The 25,116-nt window shown below is 35.8% G+C and overlaps 2 protein-coding genes across 2 annotated transcripts; one reads left to right on the top strand and one right to left on the bottom strand.

Annotated features, from left to right (window-relative positions):
- Positions 1-10,665: 10,665 nt before the first annotated feature.
- LOC110904575 (coatomer subunit beta'-2) lies at positions 10,666-22,036 on the top strand. Its single transcript, XM_022150418.2, has 25 exons — positions 10,666-10,921; positions 11,135-11,155; positions 11,258-11,319; positions 11,610-11,664; positions 12,595-12,631; positions 12,736-13,061; positions 13,825-13,956; positions 14,051-14,199; positions 14,271-14,339; positions 14,987-15,137; positions 15,231-15,296; positions 16,475-16,663; positions 16,753-16,893; positions 16,997-17,071; positions 17,524-17,700; positions 17,787-17,878; positions 17,972-18,088; positions 18,161-18,275; positions 19,118-19,189; positions 19,303-19,499; positions 19,595-19,688; positions 19,764-19,870; positions 20,659-20,788; positions 20,877-21,021; positions 21,646-22,036. The coding sequence occupies exons 1-24, from the start codon at positions 10,919-10,921 to the stop codon at positions 21,018-21,020; spliced, it is 2,721 nt and encodes a 906-aa protein (XP_022006110.1). The 5' UTR covers positions 10,666-10,918; the 3' UTR covers position 21,021; positions 21,646-22,036.
- A 1,349-nt stretch (positions 22,037-23,385) lies between these two features.
- Positions 23,386-24,125, bottom strand: LOC110906165 (thionin-like protein 2). The gene is made up of 2 exons (XM_022151415.2): positions 23,711-24,125; positions 23,386-23,637 (listed from the first exon to the last, which is right to left on the bottom strand). The coding sequence occupies exons 1-2, from the start codon at positions 24,012-24,014 to the stop codon at positions 23,561-23,563; spliced, it is 381 nt and encodes a 126-aa protein (XP_022007107.1). The 5' UTR covers positions 24,015-24,125; the 3' UTR covers positions 23,386-23,560.
- Between the last annotated feature and the right edge of the window lie 991 nt (positions 24,126-25,116).

Here is a 25,116-nt window from a genome sequence, read left to right as displayed (position 1 = left end):
CAACCAAAAGGTTGCAATTTAGAATATGTGGGGTTAGTGTTGAATAAAATGTTGAAGGGTGTCGTGTTGTGTAGAATGGAGGTTGGAAGGCGGTTTATTAAATAGGTGGCAGTTTGGAAAGCATGGGGCCAAAAATGAGTGGGTAAGTGGGCATGATGAAGTAGCGCAAGGCCTGTTTCAACGACATGACGGTGTCGACGCTCGGCTACCCCATTTTGCTCGGGCGTATGAGGCGGGGTGGTATAGTGAGAGATGCCTTGTGAAGCAAGATATGATGAAAGGGCGACATATTCCCCACCATTGTCGGTGAATAACGCGATGAGAGATGTTTTAAAAAACTTTTCCACTAGCGATTTGAATTGAGGGAAAAGTGTAGACACTTCCGATTTGCGTTTTAGTGGGTATAACCATACATATTTAGAAAAAAAATCAACAAAGATAACATAGTATTTATACCCATCAAGTGAGGTTTGAACCGGTCCCCAAACATCCGAGTAAACAAGTTCTAATGGTTTTGAAGCAACAAAAGAGTTTGGACCAAATGGAAGTTTATGACTTTTATTCAATGAACAGGATTTACAATGAAAAGAATCATGTGACATTTTATTACAATGAAGTCCTAATTTAGCAATTAAAGACTTGAAAACTTGGAACGAGGGATGTCCAAGAGTGTGATGCCACGCAAGTAAAGATCCTGTTCTGGTTGCATTTATCTGAGGAGATGAAGCGATTGGTCCGTAGTAAACATCGTTGACGTTCACTCCCCGCATGAAAGGCGCCCCCGTGCGTAGATCCTTGACCAAAAAATGATAAGGGAAAAATTCAACGGAAACATGATTAGTTCGACACATTTTAGCAACGGAGATAAGATGATTTCGTAAATGAGGTACAATTAAATCATCATTCAAGTAAAGTGTGCGTGATTTGGTGGGAATTGTGGTGTGACCAATATGTGTAATAGGAAGTGTTTTACCATTTCCAAGGACAATCTCATCCGGGCCTCCGTATTCGGAAAGAACGGGCATGGAGTGCTGATTTGGTGCGGTGTTAGAAGATGCTCCGGTGTCCCACATCCAAGTCGGAGGCATAGCAGCTGGTTGCGGTGATGTTACATTAACAACTGGAGCGTTTGGCGACGAATTATCAGGTGCGGTAACATTGTTCTCCCGGAGGAACCGTCCAAGTTTGCGACAGTCCCTAGTTTCATGTCCCGGTATGTTGCAGAACTGACAGAAGGATTGGTTTCGGTTGGGATGAGGTGAGTGAGAGGCTGATCGAGAGGACCTGTAGGTGCGACCGGTAGGTGGGTAGGCAGGCTGATTGGATCGGTTGAATCTGTTGTCGGTAGAGGAACGATTGTAGGAACGAGATAGCTGGCGTTGGGTTCAGGGTTTGTTTCTTTTAAAATGCGTTCATGATCTAAAAGTTTGTCAAATAGATCAGGGAAGGTGATTGTGGTGTCACGGGATTTGAGTGCGGCAACAAAAGTGGCGTATTCTTCACCCAATTGATTCATGCAATGAACCACGAGATCCTCTTCTTCAACTGGACTTTGAGCAAGAGCCAGGTCATCAGAGATAGACTTCATATCATGTAAAAATTCTGTGATAGAGCGAGACCCTTTGGGGTTTTTAGCAAGGCGTGACTTGAGGGAGACGATACGTGAGCGAGAATTGTTTGCATAACTGGAGTTGAGAGCATCCCATGCTTGGCGGGCTGTCGCAGCAGAGGATATCAGAGGCATGATTTGATCAGAACAGCTGCAGAGAAGAGCGCTGATGATCATCTGGTCCTGGCGGAACCACCGGAGATATTCCGGGTTCGGTTTGGTGACATCACCGGTGACCAAATTTTTGGCCGGCGGAGCGGATTGACCGACGATGTGGTGGTCGAGTTCAAGACCAATAAGGGTTGAGTGAACCTGTTTGCGCCATGATGGAAAGTTGTTGGATGTGAGTTTGATTGGAAAGTGGTTTGAAGCAGTGAGTTGAACAATTGGTTGAGGAGCCATGGGTGATATTGACTGTGGAAAAAGAGAAAAGAAATAAAAGAAGAAGGCTGTGATGGAGATGGATCGAGTTCTCGTGAGAGATTGATTTAGGCTCTGATTACCATATGGAGTGAATAGAATTGCAAAAGGAAATTGTATTTTATTCATTGACCATCAGAATATTTAAATACATCTGTACAACAAGAATAGGAGAATAAGGTGGAGTAGTTGGAACAATATTGACCTTCTAGAACTATTGACTACCTAAATACAAATAATACGTACATGAATTAGTTTACAATAATATACAAATTATTTACTGTTAAGAGTTTGTAGCTGATCTAGACAAGGACTTATGTAAAATCAAAACACCAATCCAGAAATACTCTTCTTTAGATCATAAGCCCTTGAATGTACGACCACGACAAAATAGTAAATTAAGAACGTAGTGTTGCGGGCATGATGTGTTGACACTTTTACCAAGCACACCATGTTAACCACATGATGTCGCGGCACACATTATTGATAAAGGAGACTCTGAACCAATAGCAGACCGCAACAAATAGTCTAGCTATCACGCATGAACTGTCATAAATTCCTTGTGTTAGTGCAGTAATGCCTATCGCCCCCGTCAATCCAGTTCGTACCAGTTTCTGAAGAACACTAGCCTTATATTGTAATATTTAGATATTAAAGGCAATGTGGCATTATTGTAAATAAGGGGAATTCCCTTATAACCCTTTGCCTATAAATAGAGGAGTTAGGGTTACCTTTAAGGGCTTTTGCACATTTGGAGACTTGGAGAGCTTTGGAGCTAGAGAGAGAGTTAGAAAGAGAGAAAGTGCAAGAGGTGATTCACGGTGCTTGTAATCTTTTCATATCATCAATAGAATCACGGATTTAGTACGTTCTCGTGTTCGATCCACGCACGTGTACGGATTTCGCACGTCACACGTGTCGATACGCAATCGTTACGGAGTCGAAAACCGATCCTACACCCTGTGGCACAACGGTCCAAACCATATACGAATACTCCCCACATAATAACGTGTTATCTTTCTTAAACTAACACTTGATAGATCAAACAACAATTAGATGCCTTGGTCAAGCAAGCATTTCAAGTGTGATAAAATAATCACCACCCACACATTTGACCCTTCACCAGAAAACGATCTTAAAAAATAATGTTTTCAACATGGTTTACATGTCCATTTTTAATAAAATATGTTTTCAACATGGTTTACATATCTGTTTTTAATAAAATAAATAAAGATAGCTTTTTATTGTGAAAAAAATACAATATGATATGGTTTATATAAAACATATTACAATCAGATGTAAAATACATTTAACAAAAAGTAACATGAGTAAAGCCACGATACGTAAAAGTGAAACAAAAATAAGATATGACTTAAAGGTATAGTGTTACAGTCTTTGCCGCAATAAAATGATGTTAGTTTGAATCTTTGTAAGTAGATGCTTCAAATGAGAATAAATTTTTTTAAGAATAAAAAAATTCAACCAATAAGAATCCTTTATTTTACTTCATTTAACTTTTTTCTTTTAAAATTAGTAGTATATATTGATAAACTTAGATAGATCTTTAATTGATAGTCTTCTTTTTTAATAGCTAACTAAATTAAATTTGTAACTTATTTTCAAAAAATATATTTGAGAACAAAATTGCGGACGACGAACGAAGAGCAGTGGTGAGCGACAAAGGCTGTGTCGGTAGTGGTCCTCATCTTCTTCACAAAATTCAGATATATAAAAAACAACTAGATCTATCAACAAAAAGATCTGAGAACAAAATTGGGGGTTAGGGTCACGGTGAGATTTCATATATGAGAATGCTGTAGTGAGTTATATATTAAGAGCGTTTTGTATATATGAGATTTCAAAATAATTTTGTTATTGGAGATATGGAAACAACTTATTGATGATGGCAATAGAGATATGACCATGAAAATGGCGGTGGTGTATAGGTGGTAGTGGGTGATGGGTGTGTGAGAGAAAGGAAGAAGAGAAAGATCCGAATGTATTTTTTGAAATAAAAAGGAATATGTTTTTATATGTTTATTTTATAAAATTGTTTATATTAATAAATGGTAAAAAGTCTAATTTGATCTCAAACGGGTATACTAGGTCAATCTTAACCATAAAATCTAACTCAATTAGGGCTAAAGGATAAAACATGCAGAAGTTTGCGAACATCGAGTACGTTTTTTGTACTTTTTAAAAAGAATGACATAGTTTGTAATCTGGTGTAAACATCAAGGACGATTTTTGTAATTTACTCTTACAATAATTGAAAAGTGGGCCGAATCCTAGCCTTGCTTGGTCTTCTCCGTTTTTAGTTAACATGCTTCGTTGATATGGACTGACTTTCTCTCACATCTACTTAACCATCATTTTTGATGTCACTTAGTGTGAATAACTGTGTTACCATGCTTCAACGTACTGGACGTGTGCTCTTACAAGTTGTTGAGTCTTTGAATCGATTGTTTTACTGATTCACTGGTTGGGTGGATCATAAAACAGGTTGATGCCAATTCAATCTAGAACTTTTGAAAATATAAACAGTAAAATAACACTTACAACTGCTTTAAAGTAGCAAAAAAGAAAAAGAAATCATATATAAATAACTATCTAAAATTTTAAGTAGGATAAATACTACAAATATAACTTAAAGCCAAGTCTTCATTGTTTTAATCTCCTATTTACATTTGCAAGCAAGGTGTCGTTCTGAAAACTTTTCGAATGATGTTGCCCCTTCCAATTTTAAGTAAGATAAACACTACAAATATAACTTATCGCCAAATCCCCATTGTTTTCTGGTCTTTCTCGACACCTACTCCCTCTCTCAATAGCGTATGTTACATCGCTATTCATCACGACCTACAAGATGCTTTATAAAGTACACCTTGCTCTATATCTTCCACCCATCTCTTTTCCACTCGCAAGGGATCTTCTCTGCCAAGATCTAGTCGACGCTGATCTATTTTAGATTTGACCTCGTTTATCTTGTTTATGAACAATCGTCGCTCGCAACCATCAATGGACCAATGAGTAAAATTGTAAAAGTAAGCCTAAAGGTGAAGTGGAAACAAAAATAAAAAACTTAAATCAGGTTTGTTTTATAGACCCTGGTTACTTGCTTACCGAAAGATCCCTATAATAGTCCGATATAACACACAACCAAACACTCGCGTTGTGTTGTGTGGTACCCAATAGCCATGTTAAACACGTATTTTTTTTCCAAAGCTTAAAAGATATCCAAAACATGAAGCACTATTTACATGCATGGTTGCAAATGTCGCTAGGCGCTCCCTGGCAGGTCAACTAGGGAGTTGAGAGTACTTGGCCTAGGCGGAGAGTACTCAAGGAATACTCGGACTTGTTAAATTATGAAGAAATTAGTTTTCGGGAAATAAACATATGTTAAATATTATAAATTTACTAATATTTATAACAAAATATGTATATATCCGTATACATAAAAAAATACATGTTCAAATAGTAAAGTATTTTGAAAATTGATATTCATTCCTTTGAAAGTGATATTAATTCTTTAGTATGATAAACATATGAATTATATTTTATTTTAGAGTAAATTACCTTTTGAGTCCATATGTTTTAGTGGTTTTAACCACTTTCGCCCAAAATAAAAAAAAGTTTAACGCTCTGATTCCCTACCCACTCATTTTTATAACATTTCGAATCCAACTTTTTAACACTTGTACTTTTGATTTTGAACTAAAGTGGTTAAAGCCACTAAAACACAGGGATTCAAAACGTTATAAAATGAACGGTTAGGGAATCTGGGCGTTAAACTTTTTGATTTTCAACTTAAGTGGTTAAAACCAGTAAAACACATGGACTCAAAAAGTAATTTGCTATTTATTTTACTTTAAAAGTTAAACTCGGTTCGTGTTAACTTACTAGATCCAATTCTGGTCGAGGTTGACCACCTTTGATTGATTACAATTAGGCGGAGTTGAAAAAAGTCGTATAAACAATCTGCCTTACAACGATTACTCAAGAAGTACTCCCTTGTTTTACAACCATGTTTACATTTTGTAAAATATTATATCTATAACATTTACCAAATAACATTAACAGTGCCAGCCAGCTGCGTGGCAACTGGCTATTGGCCTTTTTTTTTCTTTTTTTTTTTCAAACGACGTGTCACTCTCTTCAGATTGCATTCTTTTTTGAAACCGTCCGGCCGCCACAAACACCACCGCGGCTCCAACGCCACCGACTTTTACAAAACCAACATTTATATTTCAGATGACGAATGAGCTAAAATTATGCAAAGAAATTGGCTTTCCCTCGCGAAGCGGCGGTAATTCTAAGGGTTCTGTGGCAGTATTAACATAGGGATTTTCCGACGGTGTTGACATGGAGAGAAATAGTGGTCATGATGGTGGCGACGGTGGGAAGCCATGGCGGTGGTGGTGGCAACAGTGGTGGTGTAGCGGTGGGTGGAGATGAGAAAACAGAGATGATACGGTGGGAGGTGATCGATGGCCTGAGCAAACGTTGGGGGGACAGTTGCCTTCTACCTAAACAATGAAACACAAAGTTAAAAAGGGGTATAATAAAGAGAATCTGGGAGAGTAAGAGAGAGATAAAAGAGGTTGTATATGAGTGAAAGAGAAGGTGGAATATGAATGTATCCGGACTTCAAAATATTATCAACCAGATTGAATATTATCTATTTACTCTTCTCAATGCAGCCACTGATTATTAAGTTATTTGCCTTTCTTTTTTATTTCTTTTAGTTTGTATTGTTTAAATTGTGTCCGTATGTTTTCTCGGTGAATGAGTTCATATCAAAACGACTGAAATTGAACTAAGAAAAGAGTAAACTGTCAAAATTCAAACCTTTTGAATCTGGGTCTCAGTTGTTTCAATTTTGTTGCCATTTTCATCCAAAATCAAAATTCGATCAGATTTTTCAGTTAACATTCAGTTTTCTTTTTGTCTTTTTTTCTCCCTTTAAATGAAGGGCAAAATAGTCTTTTAGCGTTTTATTATAATAAATTAAAAAAATCTGACCATTTTGCCATTCATTAAAAGGGATGAAAAAGACAAAAAACTGGATGTTATATGAAAAATCCGATCAGGTTTTGCCTTTGCTTGCAAATGGCAACAAAATTGAAACACAAGGACCTAAATTAAAAAAGGTTTTAGTTTTGGAATAAAGTGATAAAATTGACCAAACCTCAGGATCCTTTTGACAGTTTAGGGCTGTTTGGCAACATCTGAATGGTTAAGTGCTGCACCAGTAAGAGGTGCTGAACCAGTAAGAGGTCTGAACCATTAAGAGCCTGTATAATGCTTAACCGTTCAGAGACAAATGTCTGACCAATTCAGATTAGAGGTCTTAACCATTCAGACTCTGTATAAATCTTAACCATTCAGAGGCAAATGTCTGAACCATTTAGACATCTGCTCTTGAAACAAACAGTCTGAACCATTAAGTGCTGAATTAGTAAGATGTCTGAACCATTAAAAGTCTCATTAAGAGGTAAACAAACAGCCCCTTGCTATAAAAAAAAAAAAGAAGTTGATACTCCCAAACTTCTTCATTTAATGATTATCTACGTAATTTAAAAATAATTAATTTCTTTAGTTGAATTTTAATAAACTGAAAAAAAGATATGAGTTACATCAAAGAAATTTTTTTAGCTAGACTATATTATTTATAACAATACAAGTGTTTGGTTTTTATAACAATAATAATAATTATATTAACTTTTTACGCAATTAGGGTCTAACTAAGCATAACCACGTTAATGTCTTAATTTTACGACTTTATACCGTTGTCTGAATTATTTTTACAGCATTATTTTACGACTTCAAATCCAGAACATCACTCTTTTTTATCCATGTATAATGATGTTATAGTCACGAACATAACGTGTGTAAAAAAGTCGTACGACCGTATTTTTATCTACATCTCGATATATTTTTCATTGAGATTGTGTTATGAGTGTTATGTAAAAGTATCCGAAATACATACATATATGTTATCAAACCGAGAAATATTCGATTTACCGTCTCGCAACGCCGGCCGGTCCTAAACCTAGTTATCCATACATACAATCACAAGATTGATGACGTAAGGGAATAGGGAAATCACATGGTTGGCCAAAAGTGGCGGCCATGTTTAATTTTTTTTTTCATAAAATAGTTATTTATAAGTCGCGTCAAATTACGATTTTATCCCCTGCTTAAAATTACGATATTGCTCCAGCTCCAAATTAAATATATACTTTTCCTCCCGGCTTAAATCTACGATTTTGCCCTCTGTTAAAAAATACGCTTTTGCTCGCCCTCGGTAAAAAATGTACGCTTTTACCCTCAGCGAAAATAACGTTTTCGCCCCAGCTCAAAAAAAAATTGTTTTTCCCCCCGGTTCAAAATTAAGATTTTACACCAGTTTATTATTTTATACATACTTTAAAATTACGGCTTTGTCCATTGTTTAAAATTACGTATTTGGCCCCAGTTCAAAATAAATTTATGCTTTTGCCCACATCTAAAACTTATGAACTTCCACTCGGTGCAAAATTACGATATCACCCCCAATTCAAAATTACGTTTTTGCCCCCATTGCAAAATAAAAAAAATGGTTTTCCCCAAGCTAAAAATTAGGATTTTACCCTCGGGAAAAAAAATTGATTTTTCCCCAAATAAAAATAAAAATATGACTTTGCCCCATCTAAAAATCGTGTTAAAAAGCCGTCTAACACTCTTTTTACTATTTCTTTCTAGCAAAACTATAGTACTGTTTTTTTTAATTGGTTGAGATTATTCGACCATCGCCCTGCAATGCGGGCGGGGCATCACCTAGTTCCTATACATACAAAAACCAAATTGGGGAATAGTGCCAGGCAGCTGCCTGCCACTCCCCCATTGGACCAACACGTTTATTGTTTTATATTCATTTTAACTGTTATTCCCATTGAAGGTTTGGGTCAACGTATGTCAGCGGTGGAGTACCGATCATTCCTTAAGTACCGTTTGATGATCCCCATGTTCCCGAATGATGAAACTTGCCCAGTCTGCCGTAAAGCATGCCTGGATAAATACGGGGAGCATGCGTTACACTGTAGAGAGTTGCCGGGGTTTAAGTATCGCCATGACTTTGTGCGAGACGCGTTAATGGATATTCTCAGACGAGCAGGGATCTCGGCAAAGAAAGAGGCACCGGTTAATTTTCTTACAGACCCGTCGGAGGGGAGATCCACCCTACGCCCAGCTGACGTGCTAGTTTTTGGTTGGGAGGGTGGGAACATGCTTGTGTCGATCTCACAGGTGTATCCCCACTAGCCCGGTTCCGGGAAAATGGGTTTGTGGCGGGGCAAGCGGTACTGAAAACAGAGTCAAAGAAGGTGGAAAAGCACGCGAAAGCTTGTGAGGATAATCAGCATGCCTTTGTCCCCCTGGCGTTTGACACGTCCGGCTCCTTGGCGCCGGAGGCAGTTCGGTTCTTGTCTAGAGTGCAGCGTGTGGTCCATAGCAACTTTTCGACCCCTCAGGGGCGGGGCTTGTTTTTAGTAGATTGGGGTTTTCTATTCAGAAAGGGATGGCGGCGCAGTTTGTTGCTCGTCTACCTGCTATCCTTATGTAATTTGCCCTGATAATTGAAATGAAAAAAAATGCTAATTATATTAAAAAAAAATCATTTTAAAATTACGTTTTCGTCCCCAGGTCAAAATAAAATTACGTTTTTGCCCCAGGTCAAAATAAAATTACGTTTTTACCCCTAGCTCAAAATAAAATTACGCTTTTTGTCCTCATCTCAAAATTACGCTCTTGCACTCAATTCAAAATTACGACTTTGTCTGGCACTCTTCCATTGGACCAACCAGTTTATTATTTTATATCCATTATAAAATCACGTTTTTGTCCCTCTCTAAAATTACGGTTTTGCCCCCAGCTCAAAATAAAATTACGCTTTTGTCCCCAGCTCAAAATTACGATTTTCCCTTCATTCAAAATAAAATTGTGGTTTTGCCCTAAGCTCAGAATTACCTTTTCGCCCCAGTTCAAAATAAAATTTTGTTTTTGCCCCCACTTAAAAATTTCGATTTTCCCTCTGTTCAAAAATGTGATTTTTCCCTGTTTAAAAATTGTGATTTCGCCCTCAATTCAAAATTACGTTTTTCCCCAGTTTAAATAAAATTATGTTTTTGCCCGCAGCTCAAAATTACGATTTTTCACTCGGTTCAAAATAAAATTGTGCTTTTGCCTCAAGCTTAAAATTATGATTGTGCCCTTAGTTCAAATTTATATTACGTTGTTACCCCAAGTTAAAAATTACGCATTTGCCCCTGTGAAAATTTACAATTTTTCCCAAGGTACAAATATACAGTACTGCCATTACTTTAGCTTTTGTCAAATTACGATTTTACCCCCAGTCAAAAAATACAACTTTCCCTCAGTTAAAAATTACAATATTGCCATTGTTTTAGTTTTTTTTTTTTATCAAAACTATAAAAGTGTTTTATTTTAATTGGTTGACTCAATTTAATTGTTTTCCGTGTCAATGAACTGACTAACACTCGTTCATTATTCGGTCATCGCCCCGCAACACGGGCGGGCACCAACTAGTATGAAACAAAGAACAAATAAAGTAGTATCCCAAAGATCCAAACAATAAACAAAAAATGGAAGTTTCATCTGAACCGTAGGAAATCACAGATCTACCACACTCTAATCTACCGACGGTGGTTCAAACCAGAGCTGACGCCATAAGTAGTAATTCCCATTTCTCTACAGCTTCAAACCCCACCCCACCCTCGAATCACAGGCAGGCAGGGGTTCTCTTAATCTTACTTACACCCGATCTCAAATCCTTAGATCTCTTACTCCAATCCTAGGGTTTCACACCCCTAATTTCATTCTTCTACTATGGTGAGCTTTCAATCTCTACTTACTACATGTTTATTTACGTTTCTTTTCGGTGTTGTATCTTAGATCCGGTTTCAATCCTTGATGAATTCACATTTGATCATTCTTTATTTGCATTTCTAATCGTTTAATTGCTGTTTTAATGTTGAATTTTGATTTGAGTGTGTTTACTGACTGAAATTTGTGGATTTTGTTGTGGTTTTTGCTCCGGTGCAGCCTCTCAGACTCGATATTAAGGTACTGTTAGTGAATAGTGATCTTGATTTAATTAAATGTTTGTTGTAAGATGTTAAGTTGATGATGATGATGATGAGATGTTTTGGTTTTTGTTTGTGGCAGAGGAAGCTTGCTCAGAGATCGGAAAGAGTAAAGTCGGTTGACTTGCATCCGACCGAACCATGGTAATGATCTGTATTTGTTTTAGTAGTATGTGTATTGGTGAGTTATTGATATGAAATTGGCTGGCATTGGTCGATAACGGTTGTAGGTTACATGCTGCATTGGTTTAGATAAGAATGAGCCTCAATGGTAAGGGTGGGGGGGGGGTGTAAATTGGAGATCAAGTTGTTATATGTTTGTTTTTTATTGATAAAGATTTAATGAATACAAAAGTGGATTAATGATCCTCCCGGGACATTTTACGTTTGTTTATAAGTTTATGATGGACGTCGGTACTTTTGTGTTTTTACAGGATCCTCACAAGTTTGTATTCAGGGACAGTCAACATATGGGATTACCAGGCACAGGTATGAAACTATTTTGAATTATTTAAAGTAGTAGTCACCTACTCGCCTCTAGTTTATATTAAGGTACGGACTCTGATATGTTGTTATAATGTAGTTACATTTAAAGCAAATACATCCTCATGTTTTTTCCTATGCTGTTTTCTTTTCGTATTGATTATAATTTCGGCTGGATACAATTGAGGAACACGGAGTTCTTGGCTCAAAATGTTCTCATTGTGTTGCAATTGGAATGATTTTTCACCCGTTGTATATGGATCTAAATTTATAGCCTGGTATAGATTGTTGAGGTTTAGATCTGTAGTGTAGCTTATTTAACTAGACTTATAGGGAAAGACATCTAATATGTTGGTTATGTCACCAAGTGAGGCTTAGCTAACTGAAGGTTTTGGAAAAATACTATTTAAACTTTTGGTGGAAAACATAAGCATACCGAATGTATAAAGGACAGAATTCATATAGCGTTTTTTTATTGAACACAATCTATGTGGCTAGTATGGTAGTGGAAGTAGCTAGTATCCGACTGACCGACTACAATGAAAGCATAAGCTAAATTGTTTCTCTTTGTAACTGACTAAGTTCGTTGTTCAACTACGAATATAACCAGCAAATGCTGTATGATTCAAGCACATGTTTATCTACATTCCACATCCTTATTAATTGTCTATCTTATATTTTTTGAATAAAATTGGTGGCCCCATGGATGTTTCAATGTAAATCATCCGTTTTCTGAGTAAGCTATACAAGTTTGTAAATGGAAGTTGGTTATCGAGAAACCATAGTTTTCAACGTTGACTGTTTGCTACGTTATCTGTTGAGTTATGTGAATGGTCCACATCAGTTTGGCAATTTCTTATCGTCATTTCCTTACGATAGAAACTTCAATAAAATTGTCTGACGCCAGCCTTATATTGGTCTTTTTTTTTATTGTAGACTGTGGCGAAATCCTTTGAAGTTACTGAGCTACCAGGTTCGTGATTGGTATTTCAGCTCTCTAATATGTATTCTCACGAATTATGGAACCTTGATGGAAACTTGGATCTAATATTTGGTGATTACGTGATTAAAATGCAGTCCGATCAGCAAAGTTTATAGCACGCAAACAATGGGTCGTTGCTGGTGCAGATGACATGTTTATCCGCGTGTACAATTACAATACAATGGATAAAGTCAAAGTATTTGAGGCACATACTGATTATATCAGGTGTGTAGCTGTGCACCCTACGCTCCCGTATGTATTGTCATCATCTGATGACATGCTTATAAAGCTTTGGGATTGGGAGAAGAGCTGGTTTTGTACTCAAATTTTTGAGGGTCATTCGCATTATGTGATGCAAGTGACAATCAACCCTAAAGATACCAACACTTTCGCAAGTGCATCGCTTGATCGTACTATAAAGGTAATTTTTAGAATGATTATGGTATCTAATATCTATCAACCTTAGGCCTGTAAACAAACTGGACGTTCATGAACTTGTTATGCGGGAAGTTTGTTTATTTAATAAACGAACGAACACTGACACATTTTTTTTGTTCATTTAATTAAATGAACGAACATGAACACACGTTTTGTTGGTTCATTTATGTTTGTGAACGTCTGTTTATGTTCGTTCATTTGTGTTCATTTATGTTCGTTTATTTACATTTGTTTATGTGTGTTCGTTTATGTTCGTTTCAGTTTAAAATTTTAAATACATAAGTAGTTATATTTATTTAAATATTAAACATAAAAGGAACTTTCTAACTACTTATATTAATATAACTAATTCGTAATTGGGCTTTCTAGTAATAAAAATGTGTTTTCTAGTGGAAGATATCGTAATTAATCACTAGTTTATATAAAAAAATTACTTTATGTTCGTTCATGTTTAGTAAATTATGTTCATTTGTGTTGTTTATTGTTTGTTAAATTATGTTCGTTTATGTTCATGAAGTATTCGTTTAGGTTTTAAACGAACAAACATAAACGAACACGAACATGCCCATTTTCTTAATAAACGAACATGAACGAATAATGTGTTCGATTATATGTTCGTGTTCGGTTATAGTTAAATGAACAAACATGAACATGCTTCTGTTTGTGTTCGTTCGGTTCATTTACAGGCCTAATCAACCTTAGATGTTGTAATATATGTTTATGATCCTTCATCTTTTCTATTCTAGATTTGGAATCTTGGATCACCTGATCCCAACTTCACACTTGACGCTCATCTCAAAGGAGTGAATTGTGTGGATTATTTCACCGGTGGGGATAAACCTTATCTAATCACTGGATCAGATGATCACACTGCTAAGGTTCGTGTCTAATTGTCTATAATCATTGTGTACTCTTAATCGTTGTGTTCTATTGACAACCGAATCTTATGTATTTTTATAAATGTTGAAACAGGTGTGGGATTATCAAACCAAAGCTTGTGTCCAGACGTTAGAAGGTCACACACACAATGTTTCTGCTGTATGCTTTCATCCTGAGCTACCGATTATTATCACAGGTTCTGAGGACGGTACTGTACGCATATGGCATTCAACCACGTATAGGTACGTTGTTAGTTAATCTTAGTTTGCTGGCTGTTTTATTATAGCTCAGCTTTTCTTGTTTTCCGGTGCAGATTAGAGAACACTCTTAATTACGGACTTGAAAGGGTCTGGGCTGTTGGATACATGAAAGGTTCACGCAGGTAAGTTGTTATTCATTTATATATTTTGTGTGTTTTAGAAGCTGTATTGTTTCGTTTAAAGTCGTAGGTTTGTCTTCGTTCATGCTCATATGTTTATTGGTTCTTTTTTTTCATTCTTGTAATCATTCAAGGCTGGTCTGTTTACTTGGTGGATATTCTGCTGTATTTCTTTTTTAGAGGCAAATGACTTATTGTCCCTGAGGTTTGGCCAGTTTTGTGACTTTCGTCCAAAGGTTTGTTTTTTCGCATCAGGATCCAAAAGGTTTGAAATCTTTGCCATTTTCATCCGGCTCGTTAACTCCATCCATTTTTATTCGTTAAGTCCTTTTGTTAACTTAAAGGGCAATTCGGTCTTTTTCAGGGGCAATAAGTCTTTTTACATAAAGTGAAAAAGACCGAATTCCCCTTTAAGTTAACAAAAAGGACGGAAATACCACTGACTTAACAAATAAAAATGGATGGAGTTAACGAGCGGATGAAAATGGCAAGATTTCAAACCTTTTGGATCCAGATGCGGAAAAACAAACCTTTGGACGAAAGTCGCAAAATTGGTCAAACCTCAGTAGTCAGGGACAAAAATGACATTTTACTCTTTTTATCATAAAGTTCATAACCAACTCATTTTAATATCTTGTTCTACTGTACAGGGTCGTCATCGGATATGATGAAGGGACCATAATGGTGAAAATTGGTCGTGAGGAACCTGTCGTTAGTATGGATAATAGTGGAAAAGTTATATGGTCTAAACATAATGAAATTCAGACTGTTAACATCAAGAGCGTGGGGGCTGATTATGAGGTTTGGCTTTGATTGTCCTACAAAAGTTAAAAAAAAAACGTTTCTTTCTTGGTTCTTTGTGAAATCGAATTTATGGCTCTCTTTGCTTCTCAGGTTTCCGATGGAGAGAGGTTGCCTTTAGCAGTCAAAGAGTTGGGAACGTGTGATATGTACCCACAAGTAAGTTATGCTTGTTTTATTATATAGCTTTCGTTAAAGTTTAGAAGTTCAAACAAAAGAAAGAGATGATGCATCAGATACATGGTAAGTAGAGGTGGAAATTCCAACCTATTTCTTTATGAATGGGTTGATGAGTTTAAAGGCATACAACATCCTAAATCGTTTTATTTAGAGATTTAGGATATTTCATAGTTTTCGATAGCGAAGATAGCGTTTGCTATCGAGCATTCGAGCCTTCATACCATGTTGCCCACATCTCACAATCTATTAATTAGCGACTTCATAGCGTGAACTCGTGAAGTGATTATAGCGGGATTCTGACGATGAATTCCGGCTCCGGTGCTGCAATTTCTGCCGGAAACCTGCTGGAAACCAGAAGAAGATGGAGAGTGGCTGCGTTTCTTGCGTTTTAGCCTTTTAGGGTTATACAACTTTATGGATTTTAACATTTGACCCCTCCATCTTTCACTAGTTTACATTTAGTCCCTACAATTGTAAAAATATGCATATAAAACTTAAAAAGTATAAAATTAGTTTGTGTATTTTAACATTTAACCCCCTCTATTTTTTACTAGTTTACATTTGGTCGCTTGAAAATTTTTACATAAAAAGTTTAAAATTAACATTATATACATATATAAAAATTATAAATAGCTATTTTTTTTATTTCTTGATTTTTTAACTACCTTACCGCTAAACACGAAATAGCGAGCACCATTTCGTCGCTTTCACTACGTAGCATGTAGGTATCTTGTCGCAATTTGTCACTTTTCGCTATCGATAACTATGGGATTCATAGATAATTATTGTAGTAAATTTTTATATTATCATGATTAGGGCATTAGTTATTCACTGAGAAATAAAAATTGGATAAGAAGTGTTTACGGGTCGACCGAAATTAACCTGTAAAAATAAATGACCGGTTGAAAGTTTCAACCTGAACCCATTTTGACCATATATCCAACGCGGTTGATTCACTCCTCTCACCACATTTAACGGTAAGTTATGGTCATGATTGAACTCTCATGTATACATCATATCGGAGGGCTATTTTCTTTTGGTCAAAGAACATACCAAACATGAATGATTCATTAAAATTAATACATGATAATAATTTGTAAGTTGTTGCTTTGTCACAATGTTGATTATGCGTTTGTTTTCCTTGCCCTTCTGTTCAGAGCTTAAAGCACAACCCAAATGGGCGGTTCGTTGTTGTCTGTGGTGACGGTGAATACATCATATATACAGCTTTAGCATGGAGAAATAGATCCTTCGGGTCTGCATTGGAATTCGTCTGGTCCACAGATGGTGAATATGCTGTTAGGGAGAGCACATCTAAAGTCAAGATTTTCAATAAATCTTTCCAGGTAATATTTTTATCAGTGACCAATATGCCCTCGTTGTTGAATATATATAACCATGTTGTGACATTATACCATTTTTTTGTGTTAATCAGGAAAAGAAGAGTATCCGACCAACATTTTCAGCTGAGCGCATATATGGTGGATCTTTATTAGCGATGTGCTCAAATGATTTTATATGCTTTTATGATTGGGCTGAGTGCAGATTGATTCAGCGGATTGATGTTAATGTCAAAGTATAGAATTACGAACCACGAACCTTATCTTTTTTGGCTTGAATGTCACTGTATTACCACTTTTGTAACCATTTAGCTTCTTTTCATTTTTCTTCATTTTTAGAACCTATACTGGGCAGATAGCGGTGATTTGGTGGCAATTTCCAGCGATTCATCATTCTATGTGCTAAAATACAATGTAAGACCCTTATCTACAGATGCTTACTTTAATCCTACTATATATACATCTACTTTTATTTTGAGTAAAGTACACGGATGGTCCCTGCGGTTTACCAAAATTTCAGATTTGATCCCTAGCTTTCTAAATGTACACAGATGGCTTTTGTGGTTTGCACTTTGTAACGCATTTAGTCCCCAACCTTTTCCATAAGTACATGGATGGTCCCTGTGGTTTGCTTTTTGTAACGTATTTGGTCCAAATCCAAAATTTTGTTGGTTGGGGACCAATGCGTTACAAAGTGCAAAACCACAGGGACCATCCGTATACTTTTGGAAAGCTAGGGACCAAATCCAAAATTTTAGTAAACTACAGGGACCACCCGTGTACTTTACTCTTTTATTTTTCATCTCTGTATATGTTTGTGCAAAAATGTGATTAACATAATATTAATAAATATCGTCATGTTGCAGCGCGATGTAGTGTCAGCACATCTGGATAGTGGAAGACCTGTAGACGAGCAAGGTGTTGAAGATTCGTTCGAAATTCTGTATGAAGTAGATGAAAGAGTTAGAACTGGATTGTGGGTCGGTGACTGTTTCATATACACTAATGCTTCATGGAGACTCAACTACTGTGTTGGTGGCGAGGTATCAAATCAGAACATTTGTATTTGCATGGTTTGACCGTTTGACTAACATTATAGATTGGTAATTGATATCACATCTGTTTACAGGTAACCACCATGTTTCATTTGGATCGGCCTATGTATCTTCTAGGATATCTAGCTAATCAGAGCAGAGTTTATCTCATTGACAAAGAATTCAAGTGAGTTGGTCTTACACTGTTAACGTAGATAAAAAGTATTAAAAACTGTTCTTAGTATCGCTGCTGATATTTTTTTTTGGATTAACATTTTAGTGTCATTGGATACACTTTGCTTCTCACCTTAATCGAGTATAAGACCCTTGTGATGCGTGGAGACATAGAACGGGCTAATGGAGTTTTACCCTCTATTCCAAAGGAGCATCATAACAGGTAAGAGTTCAAGTATCCTCTTCTGTCTTCATCAAATTGTATAATTATTTCGTCTTAATGTTGCTTTTATAGTGTTGCACGTTTTCTGGAATCACGCGGCATGGTTGAAGAGGCCATGGAAGTTGCTACAGATCCTGACTATAGATTTGAGCTGGCCATTCAGCTCGGTAAACTTGAGATTGCAAAGGTAATAGTCCTTTGGACGCTTTTTGTCAAATTCTTTTTTATAATAAATTAAAGAATGGTACCGCGCGTTGTGGCGGCGTTGAAACGTAAAGTAACTCGAACTTATATACCGCTTAGTGAAAACGTATTATATATGACATGACGACATCACGTAGACCAACCGAAAACATACATAAAGTAAGCATGAAAACGTATTATATTTGACCCACTGACATAAAAATAAGCACGTAAAACTCGAGGGGGGATCAAAATGATATTTTACCAAGTTTTTATAAAGCTAAGGGGTGTAACTGTGTAACTGACAATGCTGAATGTTGACGGTAGAAAATAAAAAAAACAAACAAAAAAAGACAAGAAATAAGAGACAAAAAAAAACAAATGTTATATATATATATATATATATATATATATATATATATATATATATATAGGGGATGGTTCAAATGAAAACCACTTTTATTGTGAAAACTCGAAAACTAACTAAAAAAAGCCTAAAAAACACACAAATTTTTTTTTTTCAATTTTTTTTATAAAAATCGCTAGTTTTTATATATAAAAAAAACTTTTTTTCAAAAAAAAAAGTATTACACATGTGCACTACACAAATTTTTTTTTATATTAAAAAACCTGCGAAATTTTGATTGCAAAAAAAAAATTAAAAAAAAATTTTTTTTGTATGTTTTTTTGGCTTTTTTTAATTAGTTTTCGAGTTTTCACAATAACTAGTGGTTTTCATTTGAACCTTCCCCTATATATATATATATATATATAAAATACATAGTAGATGACTAGAATTGATTACAAAACTTCTATTATCTGAATGGTACTATAATATGCATACAGGATATTGCGTTAGTAGCAGAAAGCGAGTCGAAATGGAAGCAATTGGGTGAATTAGCCATGTCTGCCGGAATGGTATTTGCTTGTTTGTTTATATTTTCTATAATTCTAATTCTCATTCTAAATTCTATATGTACATCAGTACACGTATATTGGAATCATAATTAACAATATTCGGCTCATTGCAGTTGGAAATGGCAGAGGATTGTCTGAAGCATGCAAACGATTTGAGCGGTCTATTGCTCCTTTATTCTTCTTTAGGAGATGCAGAAGAAATAGCAAAACTTGCATCACTTGCAAAAGAAAACGGAAAGAACAACGTGGCATTTGCTTGTTTGTTTATGTTGGGTAAATTAGAAGACTGCCTGCAGCTGTTAATTGACAGGTTAATTAATCATTTATCCTATTTCATAAATCAATCCAAATCCATACGAAGTCAAAACCCTAATATTCGGTTTCTGAAATTAACTACCCTTGCAGTAACCGGATACCTGAAGCTGCTCTAATGGCACGGTCTTATCTTCCCGGCAAGGTTTCTGAAATTGTTGCCCTTTGGAGAAAAGACCTTAACAAGGTAAATAGAGTTGAAGTTTAAACTTGATTAAGAAAACTATATCGTTACAATGATAATCAAACCGATTAAGTGCAGGTTAACCAGAAAGCTGCAGAATCTTTAGCAGATCCTGAAGAGTACCCGAATATGTTCGAAGACTGGCAAATTGCACTTGAGGTTGCGGCAAAGGCTGCGGAGACAAGGTTTCATTTGCTGTCCTTTTTCATATGATTTTCAAGAAACTGATCTATGCAGTTAATGCGGTAAAAAAACCGGATATCGGTCAAGGACCTATATTTGAAATATAGGTTATCGTGGTGGGATATCGGTAATTTAAATATCATGCAGAATTTATATATATATGGCAATTTAACACTAACAATTCAGTATACTCTCCTACCAGTAACAAATTAAGACTTAAAACACTAATATTTAACACTAACAGTTAACAGTTAAAACTTAAAATACTAATAGCACCAATAAGAAGAAAGACGAATGGTAGAACTAAGAAGAAAGGTACTGATATCTGGAAAATCAGAGATATATTGGTCGAATATTGGTCAATATCGCCGATAATATCGGTACCGATATTTTAAATGGGGACCCATAACCTAATATCACCGATATTAACTGCATAAAATCTGATGCATTTGGTTTTAGAAAAAAAAAACGCATGACTGAAGATCGAGGCAATCTAGAAAACACATGGTCTTAAGGCGGTGCTTCATGCGCATTTGGGTCAAAGTTGGTTAACATTGGGGTCTGTACAATGCTGATATGTACAAGAGTTGAGGGAGATAAAGCTTATTTGGTTGTACATAAAGCGTATTTGGTTGTACATAAAGCTTATTTGGTTGTATATAGAGCAACGCCTCACACACATGAAGATCTGGCGTCGGCTTTTGGGACCTAAACATCTCACGCTTTTAAAAACCAAACTGATGCATGATGTCATGATGACAATAACATTACTCCAATTTTTTTTCTGCAGGGATAGTTACCCTCCAGCAGAAGAGTATGTGAACTGTATTGATAGACCGCATATCACCCTAGTGGAGAAATTCAGAAACATGCAATTGGAAGACGAGGAAACATTGGAAAATGGAGAGTTGGATCATGAAGTACATTTTTTTTTATATTTAATACATCTTATATTTGATTTCTTTAAGCTTTAGTTTTTACATTGTTTTCGTCAACTTTCTGGCACAGGGTGCGGAACAGAATGGAGACGAGGAGGAATTTGTTGACGGTCAACAAGTGACTGAAAACGAAAGTCAAGAAGTTGTTGCAATGGATAACGATTCTACAGATGGTGCTGTTCTTGTTAATGGCAACGAGGATGATGAAGAGTGAGGTATGAGCAAATATATTTGTATGTATGATAAATGTGTATATATTTTATAGTAGAGTAAAATACCATTTTCATCCCTGAGGTTTGGCCAGGTTTGCGACTTTCGTCCAAAGGTTTATTTTTCGGTATTTGGAAAAGGTTTGAAATTTTGCCATTTTCATCTGTCTTGTTAACCCCATCCATTTTTCTCCTTTAAGTCAGGGGTAAATTCGTCTTTTTCTCCGTTTTCCCAAGCATTTAGCATTATGTACAAGTATTTAAAATACCGAATTGCCCTTTAAGTTAACAAAAGAGACGAAAATACCTCCGACTAAACAGAAAAAAATGGAGTTAACGAGCCGGATGAAAATGGCAAGATTTCAAAACTTTTGTATCAAGATGCGGAAAAACAAACCTTTGGACGAAAGTCGCAAAACTGGCCAAACCTCAGGGACGAAACTGGCATTTTAATCTTTATAGTATAAATAAAGAAATATATATTGATCTGATTACGTAAACATGTATAACGACCATCACTTTCTCAGTTGGTTCGGTTATGGTTTGGTTATTCAGCCTTTCTGCTCATGTTACCAGCAACAGTAAATATTCTTCTTATTCACGACTTCTCACTGAAGCGCTCGTTTGCAGGTATTGAGAGACGGGGCGAACGCAGGATGATCGACTGTCTGATATGAACATGGTGTAATTTTGTAGGGCCCACCGAATTTTGTTATCGAGAACATATAATACAGACTTGAGTTCAGTAGCGAGTGAATTAGTTACCTCTCTTTAAAAGTGTTTTATGAATATTCTTTTTGAGGCGATTTTTACTGTGATTTATAAGACATTTTATAATGGCTGCTGCTTATAGATGTGGGAGGCGACGATTTATCACATTGTCATGGTGTTTTCAGTTTTCACTCAGGCTTCTGCCTTGCCTTTAGCTGAATTTCTATTTGTAATAATGTTTGGGTCTTGTACATCAAGCGTTGATTGTTGTAATTGCTTAGATTTTTATACTATTTGATAATACTTGAGATTGGTCCAGTTCTCCCAAAATAGCTTTGTATGATGGTTTCATTGGCTACTTTTAACTTTTAAATAATATTTATAAAATAAGTTTATATAACCTTTTTAACTTCAAACCAATAATTAACAAGCAATAGAGCATAACCAAATAAGCTTCAACTATAATAGATTTGGTGCTCGATCTTTGTGGTTGAACCATCTATTCAAACTCTTACTTGGCTAAGTATACATAAATGCTAGTCTTTCTCGAAGTCAAGCTCGAGCCAACATCTACGTGTAAGAAGGCCTATTAAACTACCTATTCGAACTCGTACTTGGTTGAGCATAGTTGAGTCTGAGCTCGAGTTGGCTTTACCCATTTACAATCGTGTTTATTATAACTATAATTTTATTATGTTAGTTGAGTTTGTGGTTTGGAAAAAGGAAAAAGAAAATGATTTCCTACAGAAACCATGCCCGTGCGTTTTGTGGATTATTGAGTCAATCACATGCTGTCAAATTGTGTCATTCACAAGAAGCAGTTCACGGGTCAAGTAACGACAATATACAATAATAATATAATATTATTCCATCCAACTTTATAAGGCTACAGGGTGTGGTATAAAACCCCTAGGGGCTTTGTCACGCCACCTCAGCCTCACGTCAATGCCGCGTCACATAGTGGGTTTTAAAGCCCCTTCCTTTAACTTGCATGCAATTGTTTAAAGCCCCTTTAAAACCCCCTATTAAACAAAATACAAAAAAAAAAATTAAAGAGAAGAGATTTGATTGGTTGAAAATAATGGGCCTCACCTTCAAAGCCATTTCTGGCGTTAGCGTGCTAGCGGAGGGTGGATAACGCCCCCTCCATGGTGGTCGGGGGGTGGCTGATGGCGCCCTGGGGCGCTATAGTTGTCTAGGTGGCAGGGTGGCGCTAAGCCACACCCTATGGCCTAAATAACTACTAAAAACTTCAATAAAGACTTCAAATGAAAAGAAAATTTTTGTAATTTAATACGTATATTTAATGTTATTTTTTTAATCAATTTATTATATTCCTCTAAATTAGTTAACCGATTAAACTTGTAACTTATTTTAAAATATAATCTTCTAAGGCAACCTGATATACGGTGAATGCGAATTTTGATATGTGTAGGATAAGATGTATGATAAATTTCGATATGTGTAAGATATATTTTTAGATGTGTAGTATAAAGTATTTTTGCCTACACAATGACAGAAAATAATTAATGGAAGTTATAAACTATTTATTCTTCTACTATTATATTGTTTCTTCTTTTTCTTCTCAGTTTCTTTTCAAATGACACATATCCTCACATTAACCCAACCAAAGGATTAACTTCATGATGGAATTCAAAGTGATCAAGACAACACGTTTCAAAACTCTTAAATTTGCATCTCCGGATTCAAAACAACATGACGACAATGACTTATACAACGATATGTGACACATAAAAATACAACAATTTATAACAATACATTTCAATCCGAAACAAGAAATCAATTGTAACAAGTGTTGTGTACTTTTTGACAGCTAAGGTGATGAAGATGTGTAACTCATGGTGCACTTGTTTGTACATGACCCAACACAGCTCTCCACATTCTTTCCATCTATACAAAAAGAAAAATGTTAACAATAATTAGTGTATTCGAATGTATGTATGCATAATGTATGTGTGCATACCAGGATCGTGTGCTTTGCTGATGTTAGAACATAGAGAAGTGGCACAACCAAGCTTGCAATAACCAAGGTTTTGTGTATGCGGATGATCAATAGCCGCCATGGTTCCAGGAAGAGATGGAAAGATGCATTCTTTGAGGCATTGAGTGGTGCAAGTGCATAGAGTTTGGTTGGGTTCAATCATGCAAAAAATGAAGCATTTAGCATAGCAGTCCCTAAATGAATCTACATCACCGCTACACACGCTCACCAATACCATACCCATCACCAATACAAGTACAAACTTCAAAAAGCCCTTCATTTCCATTTCCTTTTCAAACAAGGGTTAAGTTTTGCTCTCTTAAACTCACATGTGGTGTGTTTGTATGTGCATATATACACACATGCATATGTGTATGTACCCCTTTTTTCAAAGAGTGAGACTTCACCAACTAAAGGGGAGAAGGACATTTTTATTTCATTTATATAACAACTTACAATGTATAAAAAAAGTTGATTATACATTTCATATTGTCATTTGAAGTTAACTTGAACAGTTGAACTCTTCTAGTTCGGTATAAATTCATTGTAATCTTTTTTAAAAATGGGTAGGCTCAAATATAATACGTTCTGTGTTTTTTTTTTTCCTTTTTAGTTGGTTTACATTTTAACATAAATTTTGTTTTAAAATAAGTCGGGTCAAATATAATACGTTTTCATTAGATGGTAAAAATTCGAGTTACTTTACGTTTCTATGCTGCCGCAACACGGCGTACCATTTTTAACATAAAACAATTATTTTTTTACGTACTTATTTTTATGTTCTTGTCGGTATAAGTTAGAACTGATTAACATTTCAATGTAAATTTCTTTCGCAAGTAAATCGGATCAAATATAATACGTTTTCGTGCTTATTCTTATGTACGTTTCTTTGTTTGTCTACGTTTTTGATGTAACTTTTGTTCAGAAATAAGTCGGGTCAAATATAATACGTTTTCATTAGATGGTACAAATTCGAGTTATTTTACATTTCGAACCCGCTGCAACGCGCGGGGAAATTTACTAGTTATATATATATATGTGTGTGTGTGTTCTTTGCCTCTTAGTCTTGTTTGGTAGCTCAGGTCCATATAATAGCCCACCCAGCCCAAATCATTGTTAGCTTAGGTAATAGCCCACCAGCCCAAATCCATCTTTCATTATGCAATTTTGCCTAAATGTCCATGATATTAGCCCAATAATCCATGATCGTTGCTCGCTTAATGCTAAAATCTAAATGCGATTATGTTTTTGCTAATTGCTAGTTTGTTGTGATGATGTTTCCCTTTTAAGTGATTGCAATTGTGTTGAGTTATAACTAGGGGTGTTCTTCATGTTTTTAATCGGGTTTTGGGTTATTCAGGTTTTGGGTTATAGGAATCTTATCCATA

Source organism: Helianthus annuus, chromosome 12, assembly GCF_002127325.2.
Source record: "Helianthus annuus cultivar XRQ/B chromosome 12, HanXRQr2.0-SUNRISE, whole genome shotgun sequence".
In the NCBI taxonomy this organism is placed as follows: domain Eukaryota; kingdom Viridiplantae; phylum Streptophyta; class Magnoliopsida; order Asterales; family Asteraceae; genus Helianthus; species Helianthus annuus.
Note: the sequence above shows the minus strand (reverse complement) of the source record. Positions and strands in the feature narration are given on the sequence as shown.

What these genes read in the sequence shown, in the direction of transcription:
- LOC110904575 (XM_022150418.2), top strand. An exon ending in TGAAGTTACTGAGCTACCAG is followed by an intron (nt 12,632 to 12,735) that starts GTTCGTGATTGG and finishes ATTAAAATGCAG; the next exon opens with TCCGATCAGCAAAGTTTATA. An exon ending in GTAAACTTGAGATTGCAAAG is followed by an intron (nt 18,276 to 19,117) that starts GTAATAGTCCTT and finishes ATATGCATACAG; the next exon opens with GATATTGCGTTAGTAGCAGA.
- LOC110906165 (XM_022151415.2), bottom strand. Translation starts at nt 24,014, where the DNA reads ATGGAAATGAAGGGCTTTTTGAAGTTTGTACTTGTATTGGTGATGGGT. An exon ending in CAGCAAAGCACACGATCCTG is followed by an intron (nt 23,638 to 23,710) that starts GTATGCACACAT and finishes CTTTTTGTATAG; the next exon opens with ATGGAAAGAATGTGGAGAGC.